Genomic DNA, 16,127 nt, shown 5'->3' with positions numbered 1-16,127 from the left:
TGAACACCAGGTGGGGTAGGTAGGTGGAGATCCTTAGCCTGCATTTACAGAGGCCCAGTGTTAATCAGCTCCTGAGGGAAAGGAACCCTAACCATGACAGTGGTGTCCTGTGCTTGTTACCTCCATTCCACTATCATCCTCCAGGAGAGCCACCAGGTCACAGTCCTGGCAAATCTTGTTCTTTATATCCCTCATGAGTGGCCCAATGCCTGGCTCATTGCTGCTGTACGGGTTCCCAGGCATCCTGCCCTGTAAGAAGTCTTCTTGTTGGGGATCCTTCTCCAGGGTCACAAAGAACTCAGTGACTTCATTCTCCTCCTAAAGGACAGAGAGAAGGAAGCAGCGGAAGGGATGGCATAAATATACATGCAGAGGGATGGCAAAGACCTTTTTTGATTTAGACCACGCTACCTTGCTCACGGACACTCTGAGGAAAACACACCAAACTCATCCAGCCCCTTACACATTTAAAGACATAAAGGATAAGAAGCTCAGAGGTGATTCAAAAAATCCAAATAGCCTTAAATATCAAGCATCTTCTCTGAAACTTAAGGGGAGATTAGAAGGGAAAGCCTAACAAAATAAGCAGATGAGGAGTGACCCATGAAAGCTGGGTTAGTGACACGAGGGGAGACAGGGCTCTCCTCCTGCTCGTCTCATGTGATGCCAACCAATCTGGGGCCAGATGACTTTGTCCCTGGTGACCCTCCAGTCAAGGAAAGGGTCTTCTCTATATTATACAATATTCAGGCACGCCCAACCCCACTGATCTCTCATCATTAACTGACGATGCCGGTGTTCTTCATTCTTCCTCAGTAACAGGAGGGGATCTTTGGATCATACCATGCTTCTATATAGTTCAGGCTACAGAAACAAATACACAGGCATCCATGCGTGCACAAAACGTGGGCAGGGAAAGATGGAAGAGGGTGAAAATTTCCTTACGCCCTAGCTCAGTGTTGCTTCTTTCACAGCATATTGGATTAATACCAGGATTTGGGCAATGGGAGGTTAGACCTAGCTCAAAAAGAAAGATTGATTTTGACTTTGAATCTAGAAAATGAGACCAAGGAAGGTCTTTAGATTTCCCCCCAGGTGGAACGGGAATATCACGGGGTTGCTTCTGTTTTACGTGTGGCACTTCCTAAAACACTGCCTGAACGGGCCACCGCTGGTAAGATTACCCATGACTATAATGAATCACCAAGCTGCTTCATGGAGAAATGGCTCATGCTGACACCCCGAGAGCCACGGGAAGCACCCCTGCTTATGCTTACAGGATAGATGATGCTGCAGAGCCTCTCAAAGATGAAGACAGGAGTCCGGTAGTCATCCAGATTGTAGCGCTTGGCTGTCTCAATGCACACGGCCATGAAAGCCTTGGTTTCCGATTCGGTACCTACCAGAAATCAGTGGGGCCGAGTCAGTTAGGAAAGAGCTTCACACACGGAAACTAAGATGAGACTTTAAATGAAGTTCCGTCACTGACAGATTCTTTCTGCCTAGCAAGTCTTTAAATGTCCTATGTGGCAATATCAGTATTTCAACTGGAAACATGAAGCTGACTGATTCTTATACTCAGACCACATTCCATTTGAAAGCCTTAATACCCAAGTCAACACAGACCATCACAGTTAGCTGTGCACACGTCTTGCTCCCTCTGGGAATTAGAACCTTGCATCCTCTTGCCCAAAAGAGGTACCCAAAAATGTCAAATAATGATCCTAACTGTATTCCAGTCAAATCAAAAAGAAGTTATAGTTTTCAGTTTCATTCTAAAAGGTTAAGTAGATTGCCCTCTATAAATGAAAGAGATAAACTTCAAGTCATAAATGCAAGTACTGTAACAACGCTCTTGAAAAGGGTCCAGTTGACAAGGTCAGAAACCAGCTCAGCAAGACAGCTGAAAGTGGCACCAGAACGACCTCCATGTCTGGCAATACAGCAGACTATGTCCCCTGACCTACTTTCCACTCCTCCACTTAAAAACAATTTAAAATACTGAATAAAAAGGTATCAGTGAACTGCCACACTAGCAAAGAAAACCACAGCCCCTGAAATTAAGAAAAATCGGGAACCCAGGGAGGTTAGCAAAGCACTGAGGCGAATTTTTGCCATGAGCTTTCATTTCCATAACCTGCCAGGACCTGAGAGCTGGATACAAAGCCCCAAATCTGCCAAGGTGGAGAATCTGGCAGGAACCACCCCACTACACACATACATGTAAATCTGGTACCCCAAAAGAGCTACATCTTTGGTATAAGGGTCAACTAAAAATAACTCTCCCTTTCCCCCAAGCAAATCAATGAAAGGACATTGTCTTCCCTCAAAATGCGGCACTGAGTAGAGGGGGAAAAAAAATCTCCTCTGAGAACTCATAACAAGCTGTCCCTCACAGGGGTTTGTGGCTCAAACTATCTAGGAGGTCTGAAAAATCTAAGGTCAGAACTTGGTTGAAGGCGGCCCTGGGGTGGCTGTACCCTGAGATGCCTCATAGAAGCGGTTACAAATCTTCTCTGGAAAAACCCACCTTTGACTTGGGTCCTGAAGAATTTCCACAGATAAACCCTCAAAACACGAGCTCACCGTCAAAAAAATCACAAAATGCAAAAAGATTTAAGGCACCATAAGCAAGAGCCAGAAAAACAAACAACAGAATTAGATCAATAAATACTTCAAATTTTAGAATCATCAGACACAGAAATAAGTTTGCTACGCTGAAAGATTATAAAAGGAGTAGGAAATGTCAGTAAAAATCTAGACTATAAAATCTATACAGAACTGCAAGAATTCAATGGGTAGATTAAAAAGATAACAGAGTGAAAAAAAAATTAATGAACTGAATGACACGGTATAGGATGGAAGACATTATCCAAAATCAGCATAAAGATACAATGAGATGGACATTATGAAAGAGAGAGGAAGACATCGGGATGACAGAGTGAGAGTGGAGCTCCACAAGGACAAGGAAAACGAATAGAGCAGAGGCAACTGAAGAGATGATGGCTGAGAATCTTCCAGAACCAATGAAAGGCACCAACATGAGAACTTTTGACCTCTTCCTGCACTATGAGCTCAATATAAAAAGTCCAAACTGGGAACTCCCGGGTGGTGCAGTGGTTAGGACTCTGCGCTTCCACTGCGGGGGGCAAGGGTTCGATCCCTGGTCGGGGAACTAAGATCCCGCAAGCTACGTGGCACAGCCAATATAAAATAAGTCCCAACTGACTGAGGCCAGCTCTGGAATTTTACAACCCCAAGAACCAATAGTCTCAAGGGAAATTTCTTCTCCTTCTTTCCTTGAATGTGAGGAGATGTTTGCTGCCCCTGCTCTGGCTCTGAGGAAGTTGGGGAAATCAGACCAGTATACCTAAGTGGAGCCAGAAGGGACATGGGAATCTCGGGCTGTAGGCTGCTGGGTGGTGCTACCTGTGGTCATGTCCTCCAGCATCTCCAGCAGCATGTCCTGGGTCTCGTCAATCAGCTTGGTCCTCTGCACCACCAGCTTCCGCAAGCACAGGTATCCGTTCAGCACAGTACCCACCAAGCGACTTTTAAAGTGCCTTTTGATGGATTCCACCTCCACGAAGGAGGAAAGAAGGCCTGTGGGGACAGGAAAAAGTTGCTGTAAGAGTTCTGAATGAGAATTAAGCAAAGAAGGCTTAATTCATCCTCAAAAGATGACGAGCAACTCAAAAGCAGGGAAACACTATCTTTGTGCCTGGCATGGGGCATGCTCAATGATGTGAACTGGTCAGTAGCCAACAGATGCTCAAAGACGTAAAGCCATCCCTGAGGAGAAAAACGCAGACCTTAAAAGTGCAGTGTGGTCAACATGAGAGAGAAGAGAGTCAACCACAGCACCCAAGGAACTAAGGGTCAGTCCCCAAACTATACCCAGGGTGCCCTAAAGGAAGGGCTGGGAGGCTCTCTCTACCTGTGAGACTTTTGAGGGCATAGCCCTGCTGCAGATCAGTGCTCAGGGTGGCCTCCTCCAGGGCCAACAAGCGGGCTATTTCCTAAACAGGACAATAAGCACAGTTAGTGTGACAGCACTGCCAGCGACACTGGTCCAGGAACTGGCAGCACCGTCTTTTTATTCTAATGCTCTCTCAAGCTGAACCTTTGCAGAACTCCTTTCCAAGAAGCCAAGGACAATTGCAATGACGTTAAGAGACTGCTTAAAAATGGAAAACAGTCTAAGTGACCCCAACAGACTGCATATCCTCTTGATGAACACAATGAAGTCACAGAAGTACCACAAGCAGACCTCGGAAATACTGCAGGTTCAGTTCCAGACCACTGCAATAAAGCGATTATTGCAATAAAGCGAGTCACACAAATTTGTTTGTTTTTTCCCATGAATATAAAACTCATGTCTACACTCGACTGTAATCTAGTAAGTGTGCAATAGCATATGTCTAAAAACACAATGTATATACCTTAATTAAAAAATAATGTTGTTGGAAAAATGGCGCTGATAGTCTTACTTGATGCAGCGTTGCCACAAACCTTCAATTTATAAAAAACCCACAGTCACCTATAAAGTGCAATAAGGCAAGATACACCTGCATTTTCAACAAATGTTTCTTCTTGGCATAAAAGAACACCACAAAGTTCACGCAGAGAAAGAGAACAATGAAAGCAGAGCTAGGGAAAGGGGCTCTGCTGGGCTGCGTGAGACGGAGGTACCTTGGTGATGAGGTTGCCCACGTAGGGCAGGACTCCTCGAGCTGCCAGGTAGACTTTCCAGTGAGCTGAAGTGATGAGCTTCTGGTAGAGCGCCAGGTACTCGGCGGCACACTCCCCGGCCACGCTCAACTCGTCCAGGTAACTGCCGTGGGGAGACAGGCACTGAGCGAGAACTCAAACAGCTGCAACAGCCTAACAGCCCCTCCTCGCCCCTTCCATCTTTCATGCCTCTGCTGTCCTCCACTCCCTCTTCCGCGGAAGGAAGTGGGTGGGGCGAGAAAGCCCCAAACTCTCCACTCGGGAACTCCTCACACTTGGGGAAAGCTCAAGAGCACACAACAGGGAATGCAGTGCAACAAACTATACACGTTTGGAACAATAAAGCACCAAAGTATGAATGGCGGTTATTGGGGCAGCATGAGTATGGTTGTGATTGAGTCACTCACAAGGTAAGTTTATCAGAGTTTAGTGGCCAATAATGTGGGCTTTGGAATTAGACTGCCTGGATTCAAATCTTGCCTTCCAGTAGACAAGTTAATTAACCACTTTAAGCCCAGGTAAGGATTAAATGAGGCAATGCATGCCAAGCATTTATAAGCTCATAAGATCTCAAAAATTACTAGCTGCTGAAATTCTGCTGCTCTATCACCACCACCACCGCTACTACCACTACCACTACAATTCAGCTTTTTAGAACTTTTTTGTTTCTGTGGTCTTCTACAAGGAATGAGATAGTTATAGAGCACAGGTGCGCCTCCAGTCGCCCTGATCTATGGATTCCCCTGGGAAAGCGGGAAGGGCTCGAGATGAAGTCCAACCACCCTGCCCATCCCACTCTCAAATGGTACCTGGTGAGGAGGTCGAGGACCTGCTGCTTGCGGCTGGGAATGGTGGCCAGAGCTTCCACGATGGTACAGGCTGCCTGCCGTGCAGCCTGCGTCGCGGGAGTAAAGAGCACCTGCGGGGTATGGACAGAAGCCCTGGCTCAACTAACAGCCTCTCACCAGGCCCCGCAGGGCACAGTCAACTGCCACCCATCCAGAGGAAGTCCTCTGAGTACCTCTCTAGGAAAGGTTAAAGGTAAAAATCACCAGCTAACACAAGATCAGACTGCTGCAGACTGGTGAAGAGGCTGCCTAAGAGCCACCTTCTTCACGGAGATGTTCTCCATCAAGTACTTTGGAGAATGTACCCAAGATGACTGAAGTAGGAAAAAAGACAAGCAGGTATTCTCCTTAGCAAAGACATCTACAATTCTATTTTGGGGACAGCTACACAGTGAACACTTACATTTAATGTAAACCAGTTATTTATGTTATGAACCAATGGACAAATGAATTCTCTAAAATATAATTACTTTAATCTTTAAGAACATTAGCTGGAAAGAGGAAGAGGACAGCAGAAGATATGAAAGGTGGAAGGAGAAAGGGGAGGACAGGCACTGAGGCTCGGGTCCGTTCAGTGGTCAGGGGGGAGAGCAGAGATCACGAGCTTGATGAGAAGGCGGAAAGAGTTCTGTTTCGGCCAGTCCACCACGCTGGCGGCGGCAACCGAGAACCTCTACCTATGTGAAAGGAAGCAAGAATAACAAAGAGAAAGAAGAGAAAGCAGAGCAGACAAGTGGGGAGGAGCAGAAACACCCTGCTCGGGATCTGAGGCCAGCGCAGCAGGGCGAGGGGCCCAGGGGACGGTCACTCACTTGCCGCAGCCAGTTGTTGTGGCCCAGCTTGAGATCCAAGGGGGAGGTCCTCTTTCCCCGACGACTCAGGAACTGCTTCCACCGCCACACGTACTTCTCAGTCAAATAGAGATGGCGGAGTTCTGATTTGCTGGGGGACTTCCCGTTGCCATCGATCCCTGGCAGGCAAAAGGGTGCAGGGAGAGGTAAGGAGAAGAAAGGGACAGAAAAGGGGGGATTGTGGGGCTGCTGGGATGGGGTAGGAATGACCGATTTCTCAAGTCTTGAAGAGACAGACACACCTCTGATAGGAAGACACTTCTTCCAGGCTTCATAGGATGCCTTGGGGTCTCTCTTGAGCCAGAGCTGAGCCTGGGCATGGATCTCATTGCAGTATGGCTTAACTGTGGTAAGGGCCTCGACAGGAACATCCTGCAGGAGGAAAGCGGACAAGGTGAGAGAGCTTGAGGGCACATCTGAGCCACAGCTGCAATACAATAGCACTGGCATCCCAAGGGGACATATGCAAAGGCAAGAAGACCAGAAGGATCAACCTTCGTATCTTTTATGCCCCTTATGTGTTGCTTTAAAGCATTTTGATCCAATTTAGCAGTAGCATCTCCATGCTGAGCTTAGGGTCACTGATTTTGACTGTGCAGGATAAGTGTAACCAGTTTCCTGCAGACAGTCTTATAGCCACATATACTAATTCCTATCCCCAGGCTGATTTGTAGTTTCCCAAACATAAATCTTCAAGGGGTCACTAAGCAGCCTCCAGAATTTAAAGAGCCATAACTAATCCCAAGGAGCCTACACAGCAGAGCCCCAGGACTCTGGGTTCTCAAACTTTTTGGCCTCAGGACCCCATTACTCTTGAAAATTACTGACTCCAAAGAGTTCTTGTGTGGGTAGCTCTCTCCATCAATATGTACCTATTAAAAATTAAGGTTCAGCAATTCTTAAAATATTTATTAATTCATTTAAAAGTAAGAATAAATCCATTACCTGGCAACCTAAATAACATTTCTTATATTTTCCAAAACAAAAATAATCTAGAGAAAGGAGTTGCACTGCTTTATATTTTTGAAACTGTTTAAAGACTGCCTTAATAAGACAGCTGGATTGTTAAACCTGCTTCTGAGTTCAAACTGTTGTGATATGTTGTGTCAGTTGAAGTACTCACACAGATATTTAGTTGGAAAAAAGAATATTTTAATAGGTTTTTCAATTAATTGCGGATTTTTTCTTTGATACTAAACCAAAATTTAACAAATTACAGGTTCTTAAAGACTGTCTAGAATGTGGAATCTGAAACCAATCAATAAACATTTCATATTCCATTCCACTAAAATTCATCATTTACTCTCACTGATTCGGTAACATGTAAGAGTCATTTGGAAAATACTGGTTCAATGAGTTATGTCAATTCCTCTTTAAGTGACCAGCGCACTTTATTCACTTTTTAAGAAAATGTCTACCAAACACCCGATTCTGAACAACCACAATTTGCCCATCAGCCCTCCTTTCAAGCACTAACGGGAGTCCATGAAAAAAGCAGCTGGTTCAGCTTGCAGCGCAGTCACACAAGTGCTTTTCCCCAGGACAACCGCTGTGCTGCAGCGCGCCAGGGCACTATCTCTGGGCCTCGCACATTGTCTTGCTGAATATTAAAAAGATTAGCTGGGCCTCCCTGGTGGCGCAGTGGTTAAGAATCCGCCTGCCGATGCAGGGGACACAGGTTCGAGCTCTGGTCCGGGAAGATCCCACATGCCGCAGAGCAACAAAGCCCGGGCGCCACAACTACTGAGCCTGTGCTCTAGAGCCCACGAGCCACAACTCCTGAAGCCCACGTGACTAGAGTCCATGCTCCGCAACAAGAGAAGCCACCGCAATGAGAAGCCCGCGCACCGCAACGAAGAGTAGCCCCCGCTCTCCGCAACTAGAGAAAACCCGCGTGCGGCAACAAGGATCCAACGCAGCTATAAATAAATAAATTTTTAAAAATCATTAAAAAAAAAAAGATTAGCACTCAGGAGTCAAGATTTACTAAAATTAACCTGCGATGCTTGACCAAGCACGCTCTACAGTGAAAGTGCACGGCAGGAAAGAGCGCGGCTCTGAGTGGAGCTGGGCCCACAGCCTCTTCGTGCTAAGGCTCCAGTGGCCTCACCATCACTGACTTGGCACCATCAGCACAAATGCCACAAAACAGTGAAGAGGGCAAATCACATCTTAGGGTAATTATGAAAATAATGTTGACCTCACAGATTCCCTGGGAGTCTTGGGAACACCCAGGGATCTATCTATGAGCCAAACTTTGAGAACTGCTGCTCTCTCTAGGCGAAAACTAAGCAAAATGTGAGGCTTCAGTGCTCTGAGAGTAAGAACCCTGTGGAAATCTTTTACCTCACACTGTGGGAAAAATGACAGTTACATGGGGATGAGGTTCCTCTTTTCAATCAAGAACCAATTTTTATTTGCTGAGACTTAGCTCTGAGGGGAAGTAAACCTTCATCAAAGGGAAGGAAGGGGGGTCTTTTCTGAGGACTGTCCGGGCAGACCAGGAAAGGGAAACAGAGTAAACTGTTCATTGCCCAGCTTCCTCCCTACTGCTTACCACTCAGAATCCTGCAATGAAGACTTCGTTTCCCACCAAGGGATTCCATTAGGATGGAGCAGGAAGGAGAATGGCCCAAGGACTACAAAGATGGATAGGAGGCACCGACGGCCTCAGGCATGGCCGAGGGAAAGAATTACAGCCCGCATGTTCTCAACTGGTGTAAGCAAGTTCATCTGTGGCTAGGCCATTTTAGGATTAAAAACTTGGCTTTATTCATTCACTTAACAATGATTTGCTGAGCGGCTATAATAATGCTAGATACCACGCTCTGCACTGGACATAAAAACATCTTAGTAAGACAGTCCCTGGATTCGAGGAGCTCATAGCCAGCCTAGCAGGGAACTGGTTAATTGAAGGAGCAGCTAACAAAATGAAGGCGAGCATTCCAGGCAGAGGAGACACCATACAGCTACAAATAACATTTATTAAGGACTAACATGGGCCAGACACTGCTCTGAGCACTTGATCTGCATTAAGTCATTTATTCTTCCCAACACTTCAGGTAGAAACTGTATTCCCATTTTATAGATGGGGTAACCAAGCAACCTAAATTAAATAACGTGCCCAAGTCACAGTGCTAGTGAATTCAAGAGCTGGGATTTGAAATCAAGAGGTCTGCCTCAGAGCCCAGGACTTCCACCACTGTGCAAAACTGCATGTACAAAGGCACAGGGGTAGGAAAGAACACTGTGTCCTCTGGGAGCTGGGAGTCATCTGACGTGACCGGAGAAAGAGGCAGTCCTCCACGGCTAACCACTTTGTTCTACGCGTTTGTATTTTTGTGTTTGCTTTTCTCTTGAGTTCCCTCTGAGAAACCTTCCTTCTCAAAAACCCCAACCCATCTCTGCTGAACTGCCGCAAAAGAAGCATTGGTGCCGCCCAGGGAGAGCGAGTTCAGGTGAGCAGAGGCCCTTAGAGGCAGGGCAGGTGCTGGCCGGGGACTGCGCCCCGCCCTCCCTCTTGGCCCCGTACCTTGTTCTTCTTGCTGGTGGGAGCAGGTGGTTTAATCAGCTTCTGCAAGATCCGCAGGCACATGAGGGTAATGTTCTCAACAACCACAGGAGTCTTAATGTTCACGGCCATGAGGAAAAGGCTGAGTGCTGGGCAGAGGAAGGAAAGGCAGAGTCACACGTGATCACAGAACACATCACGCCTGCCGTGGCAAGGCTGCCCAAGCACAGCTTCCCCTGCCCTCTCCCGCCCTGTGCCTAGGACTGCGCCCTGAAGCCTCCTCTCCTTTCTCTGGCAAACTGCTAACCAGATGTCCCCCAAACTCACCACAGCGTAAGCGGAGCTCCCAGCAGCTGTCCTCCTTCGAGATAGAGTCTGTCAGCAACAGCATTTCATACTGAAGGCTACTTGCCTAGAAGGCCAACAGGAAGAGACATGAGTAGAGGAGGGTCTGCAGGGTCAATCCCAGGACTAGGGCTCACGTCCATGCTCAGACCCAGGGACTCAGCATTAGAACATCTGGTCACAGATGGACCATCAGAGAGACAATGGAGAGATGGAGACCCTCCACACAGCCAACCATTCATTTCTCTTCTCTCTGAGGTTGACTCTGACCTGGGAAAATCTTTGTGGGACATGAGCTCTGCAAATGTGCCGCTCCCTCCCTCCCTCTCGTCTCTGCAAACAAGACCGGCAGGGAGGAAGCCGAGGGAATGAAGGCAGAGAGTGAGGGGATGGCCAGCCTGCTCACCAGATCAGGATTGGCCCAGTGGCCCTTCAGGGCTGTGGAGACTTTGCCAATAATCAGGTCGTTCATCTGCTGGGTGGCCTCTGGATTGTCGCTGGGGAAGCAGAGAAAGGAGTCCTGTTATTCACCATTGGCTCTGTCCCTCCTTTGCACTTGAAGGAGCCCAGAGAAAAGGAAGTCAATGTCTAGGGCTACCCAGCCTTCCCAGGGGCAAGACGACACATTAGCCCCACAAAACCCTGCTGTGTAATAAAAAGGGCACGCCCCAGCCGCCTTTCCTGGGAGGAGACGCTGACTGAGAACACAGCAGCACTAACACAGGGGGGATTTTCTCCCCAGTCCACATCCCCAGGCTGCACAGTCCTCAGACGCTGCCTGGTGTGTCAGTCTCCAGAATCCAGGTGTCCACTCTCAGCCTTGGCCACAACTCTTTCCTCATCTTCGCCAACTGCCCTCACTTCATTTCCCACAAGGCATCCACATTTCCCATCTATGTCCCTTTGTAATAATGTATCTTTTAATAATTAAAAAACCCCACGAATTGTGTCACATCCCTTTCTTGCTTCCCAACGTGTCCTGAATAAAATCCAAGTCCTTATAATGACCTACAAGACCCTATAGGATCCGGGCCCTGCGATCTCTCACTAAATCCCCTCCCCTTTGTTCCCCCACTGGTATCCTTCACTCCATGCACAAGCGCTCCTCGTGGCCCCCGCCCCTCACACCCCGGGCACACCCCTGCCTCTCCTCCTGCCACTTGCTATTTCCTCTGTGTGCAGCCCGCGCGTTCGGTATCTCCATGACTTGCCCCCTCACCTCACACAGGGCTTTGCTCAAGCATCACCCCTCAGAGGTCGTCCTTGACCACTTTATCCTCCGCAGCAACCCTACCTGCAATCAGGGTTGCCATCCCAGCTATACCGCTCTTCACATCTAATCTCCTGACACTGTAGTGTGTAATGACCTGTTTACTGCCCTTCTCCCCTCTAGAACGTAAGTTAAATGAGTGCGGGGACTTTGTTTCATCTATCACTGTATCCTCAGAGTTTAGAACAGTGCCTAGCATTCAGCAGATGCTCAGTAAATATTTGTTAGATGAGTGAATAAATAATACAGCAAGTAATACTTACCAACCAGCTAACATGTTCCAGAACTTATGCAACATACTCAGTAAATAATCTAAATCCAGCTATGGGTACTGTATGGGCACAGACCAAGTACTCCACAAATATGATTTATTACTTGCAATGAATTATGTTAGTCTATCCTCACCACAAGCCTTTAAGATATTTGCCATTATCAGTATTTCTCAGATAAGGAAACCTTAGGCTCAGAGAAGTTAAGAAATGTGTCCAAGGCACATAGTACAAAATATCCGATACTGGGTCTTTCTGATCCAGATCCAAGCTCTTAATCCCTAGGCTCCACTGCTCCAACTGTCTTCTTCTGTGTGTTTTGAGTCCAAGTACCCCGCTGTACCCTTCTCCTCCCTCACCAAAAATCAGAAACTGCTTCCTCAGGAAACCCCACTGGTACCAACCAAATAAAAGACGAACATACTATCTACACGGAAACCTGGGCTTCAAATGCTCCCCAAGTTTGTTCAGCTATAGCTGGGACCTCTTCCCGTTTTTTTCTCTATTATAAGCTAGCGAAGCTGTTTGGCAGGGAGAAGCACGGTTCCGTGAACCCTCTGGTGCTCCCAGCACCACTGCCGCCTCCACCCCAGCACGAGCAGGCATGACCGGCCCCCGTCACCATGGCACAAGCTCTGACCGGGTCAGGAGGCACATGAGCTGGCGGACCTCCTCCCGCATGGCCGCAGAGCCTCTGCGAAGATTATAATCAAAGAGTTCCCGGATGAGGCCCTGGGAGACGAGGATGTGCCTCAGGGCGGGGTTGGTGGCCAGGGCCCGGAGCAGGGTGATACAGTGCTCTGTGACGGCAGAGGCACAGCCGTAGCACTTGGTGGAGGATGTGTGGCCACAGCCCAGGACGGACAAGGCGCGGTACTGGCTGGCAGTGAAGGTGGGCTGCACGGAGGTCCTAGATGATTTGGTGGCTGCTTCCCTCTGCTGCAGGTCGTATTCCAGCAACTCTTTGCGTGAAGCAAAAACTTTCTAAGGAAAAAAAAAAAAGACAAAGGAGAAAGAAATCAGCAATTAAAATAAAGAGAAAGAGGAAGTTAACTAGAAATCAGCTTTGGTTTGAAAAAACACTTCACATGCATTATCTAATTTAACCCTCTTGATAACCTTACCAGTTAGATACTTTATCCCCATTTTATAGAGGAGGAAACAAGCTTAGAGGGGTTGGCTTGACCAAGGTAAGTGGCAGAGTTAGAACTCAGCCTCTGATCGCAGGCCCATGCCCTTAACTCCCACGTAACACTGTCTCACAAAGAACAACGTCAGGAACGTAGGCACGTGTAGCAAAGATGGCACACCAGCAACTTAAGGGACAAGGACCCTGGTCCTCTCGTCTGCGGCCAGCCTTCCCCCGATGGGGGTGGGGTCTGTAACACGCCATCCACCGCAGGGCCCACCCTGGTTGACTAGAGTTGGTGTGCCCTACCCTTCAAGCCTGCAAACACGTCTATCAGAAAAAACAGGAACAAAACCTTGGCACCCAATTTTTTTAAAACCAGTTAACCCCTCTACTAAAACGTGGGCTGTGAATGGTCAAGAAAAACACATCTATAATAATCTCCGTTATTCTGTTTTCTGGAATGAACTCAGCTCTCTACCAAGCACCCAAAACCGCTGTGGGTGAGAAGCTGTGCGGCTGGGCAAGGGCACCCCCGGAGCTGAGCTTCTGGGGGAGAGCAAAGAACTGCTTTGACAACAACGTCGATAACACACGACAAAACACACTCTCCAGCTGCTCCCGTTTCTCTACCTGGATGATTTTGGAGAGTTCATCGAAAGAGTTCTTGCAGTCTCCACAGTACTCCTGCGCCAACTGCAGGATGTACCGGTTCACACTGGCTGAGGCGGAACTGATTCCCCCAGCCGTCCCCGAGTCATCCTGCAACCAAGAGGGAAGCTGTCAGCCTTCCACCATGAGATGGCCTCACCCAGGGGCTAGTTTTCTGCTTCTGATCCAGAACCCTCTCCAAATGTCCCTCCAGCTTTGGATTACCTGTGGCTTTTCAGGAGCTGCCTCGTTCACTTTGCAGAGCAGGTTCTCCAGCTGTGGCCGATGTCCCATCAGCTGGTGATACACTCGATCAGCTTTGTCCAGAAGTGTGTTGATGTTGGAAACAGCCTAGACAGGAAGAGACAGGGGCGTGCGTGAAGGCTCGTCAGCATGAAGATTTTCCCTGAGTGATCGGTCAGGGACCTCTAGGTCAGGTACTGTGTTTCATACGTTATTTCCATTCCTCACAATAATCCTGTGGGGGCGGGTATGTTATTTTTAATAATACACAACGTATACGATATATGTATAAATGAACAATGCTGAGAGCAGTGACTTATGCCAGGTCACACAGTATTAAAAAGCACAGGTGGTACTGGAACTTTCATCCTTCTGACTCCAAAGCCAGGTGTTCTTTTGCTTTGCCAGGCTGCTGCTGCTAGTGACTATCCTGACAGCTCCCCCCTCTTCCCTGTCCTCCCACATCCAGTCCCACCACATCATGCTGGCAGAGAACGAGCCCCTGAACAAGCCAACAATGAGGGAAGGCCAGCAACCGCAATTTGAAGCAGCCTGTGGAACAAATGCAGGGCACGTCACCCAAGTTCTATCTGCCTTTCCAAATCTTGTCATTTGTCCCTTGAGATATTCTAGTTTCATTAACAACATGTCTCCAAAATTCTACACAAACCATGTGTTCCAATATATCTGTCTTATTTGTTGCCACTCAAAAGCCGAGCCCTGAAAATAGTGCCAAGTTGAGAAGACTTCAGCTAGAAGGGAAAGCACGTTCCCCACATCAGCTCAACCCACAGCTCAGATCAAAGCCCTGCCTGAGTCTCGGACGGATGCGGCCTCACCTTCTTCCGGTCTTCTTCATTCTCAATGGGATCCACTGCACAGCAAGGCTTGGCATAGAGCATGAAGTCGAAGCGAGCGTATTTACAGAAGCCACAGGCATTGCACAGGAAGGGGTCCTTTTCATCATAGTTGATGGATCTGAAAAACCACAGTGATTGGGTCAGGGGGCAGCAGAGGATCTGCAGGGAAAGGAGATGGACCGTGCCACATCTATACACTGCAAACTATTGCAGGGACTCTCAGAGGGGCAGCAGCAAATAGGCGAGGATGACTTAAGCAACCAGGTAACAAGAAAGGGAGACCCAGAACCAAACTTAGGGACCCCAGCACCACCCACCACTGGATGGTCACGTGAATTCACGTGCACGCGCACGCCCACGCACACCCCACTCTTTCCCTTTTCCATCCTTGAACTCCGCGCTCTACATACCCATAATCCTCTAGTTATTATGAGGGCACTACACAATGAAATTGAGCACAATGAGACTCTTACAGAAAAATACAAGGAATGTACCTGGCCTGGGTGACAACCACTCGCTTACCTGCATTTGTGACACTGGTAGACGTTCTCTCCACAGTTGCCGCAGACCCCTGGGTTGGCAGGGACCGAGGCACTACAGCGTGGGCACTGCAGGGTCTCCGTGGAGGCCTGATAGTTTTCATAGAAGTCTGCAAACTCAATCATCAGGTTGGAAGCCACTATTGGCAAAGGCAGGTCAATCTTCACCTCTGTCTGCCCGGGGGTCAGCTGAACCTTCTTGGCTTTGTGCCAGCGAGCTGGCCTAGGAGAGACAGTGTCAGACAGAGGGGCAGGCAGATGGCCTAAGAGCCTCTCACAAGACCCTCGGCAATGACAGTCTGATGAGACGAAGAGAAGACTGTCCCTACCTATTCTTCTAATGCCATTAATTCATTATTCTAAGGATAGGAAATCTGGCAAATAAAAGCAACTTAATTTTAAAAATATGTTTCCTCTATTCTTTCTCTCTTAAAAAAAAAAGGGTATAACATACAGGTGCTTTAAGACATTATATATGATAATTTTTGATACTCCAGAAAAACAAGGGAATGCACATCAAGGGAAGATATTACTCCAAAAGTATGCCACACTGAAGCCTGTAATCCCAAGAGGTACCATGATGACGACTGCCATGAGTTCCTATCAAGACAACTACCTTGGAAGGATAAAACTCAGGTTGCTTTAGAGAGGCAGAGGGACATACCAGGATCCAGACCAAGTGCCAAGTAGAGTCAGAAAGAGTAAAGGCATGGGATAATTTAGAGGTAATTATATTAATACAATTAGAGCTAATATTTACTTAGCACTTTTTATGTGTCAGGCTCTGTTCTCAGCACTTCACATATACTAACACATTTAATCCTTAAAATAACACCCTGAAAGTGGACTTCTCTCCATTTTACAGTTAAGGAAACTGAGG

The 16,127-nt window shown here is 47.7% G+C and overlaps 1 protein-coding gene across 7 annotated transcripts in view; it reads right to left on the bottom strand.

Moving 5' to 3' along the window:
* The window catches only part of UBR4 (ubiquitin protein ligase E3 component n-recognin 4), a 126,967-nt gene that overhangs the window by 25,742 nt on the left and 85,098 nt on the right, over nucleotides 1-16,127 (bottom strand). For all 7 annotated transcript variants that reach the window (XM_082448247.1, XM_082448248.1, XM_082448252.1 and 4 more), the window contains 16 exons: nucleotides 15,231-15,470; nucleotides 14,688-14,826; nucleotides 13,831-13,956; nucleotides 13,588-13,716; nucleotides 12,466-12,809; nucleotides 10,693-10,783; nucleotides 10,269-10,353; nucleotides 9,963-10,090; nucleotides 6,673-6,802; nucleotides 6,392-6,549; nucleotides 5,541-5,650; nucleotides 4,693-4,834; nucleotides 3,938-4,019; nucleotides 3,430-3,603; nucleotides 1,278-1,399; nucleotides 121-318 (listed from right to left, as the gene is read on the bottom strand). In XM_082448247.1, coding sequence (XP_082304373.1) covers nucleotides 121-318; nucleotides 1,278-1,399; nucleotides 3,430-3,603; nucleotides 3,938-4,019; nucleotides 4,693-4,834; nucleotides 5,541-5,650; nucleotides 6,392-6,549; nucleotides 6,673-6,802; nucleotides 9,963-10,090; nucleotides 10,269-10,353; nucleotides 10,693-10,783; nucleotides 12,466-12,809; nucleotides 13,588-13,716; nucleotides 13,831-13,956; nucleotides 14,688-14,826; nucleotides 15,231-15,470 — 2,398 coding nt within the window. The remainder of the gene's footprint in view (nucleotides 1-120; nucleotides 319-1,277; nucleotides 1,400-3,429; nucleotides 3,604-3,937; nucleotides 4,020-4,692; nucleotides 4,835-5,540; nucleotides 5,651-6,391; nucleotides 6,550-6,672; nucleotides 6,803-9,962; nucleotides 10,091-10,268; nucleotides 10,354-10,692; nucleotides 10,784-12,465; nucleotides 12,810-13,587; nucleotides 13,717-13,830; nucleotides 13,957-14,687; nucleotides 14,827-15,230; nucleotides 15,471-16,127) is intronic.

The sequence above is a fragment of the Balaenoptera physalus genome (assembly GCF_965194825.1).
Source record: "Balaenoptera physalus genome assembly, chromosome: 1".
NCBI lineage: Eukaryota > Metazoa > Chordata > Mammalia > Artiodactyla > Balaenopteridae > Balaenoptera > Balaenoptera physalus.
The sequence above is the reverse complement of the archived record's forward strand: the minus strand, read 5'-3'. Positions and strand labels throughout refer to the sequence as shown.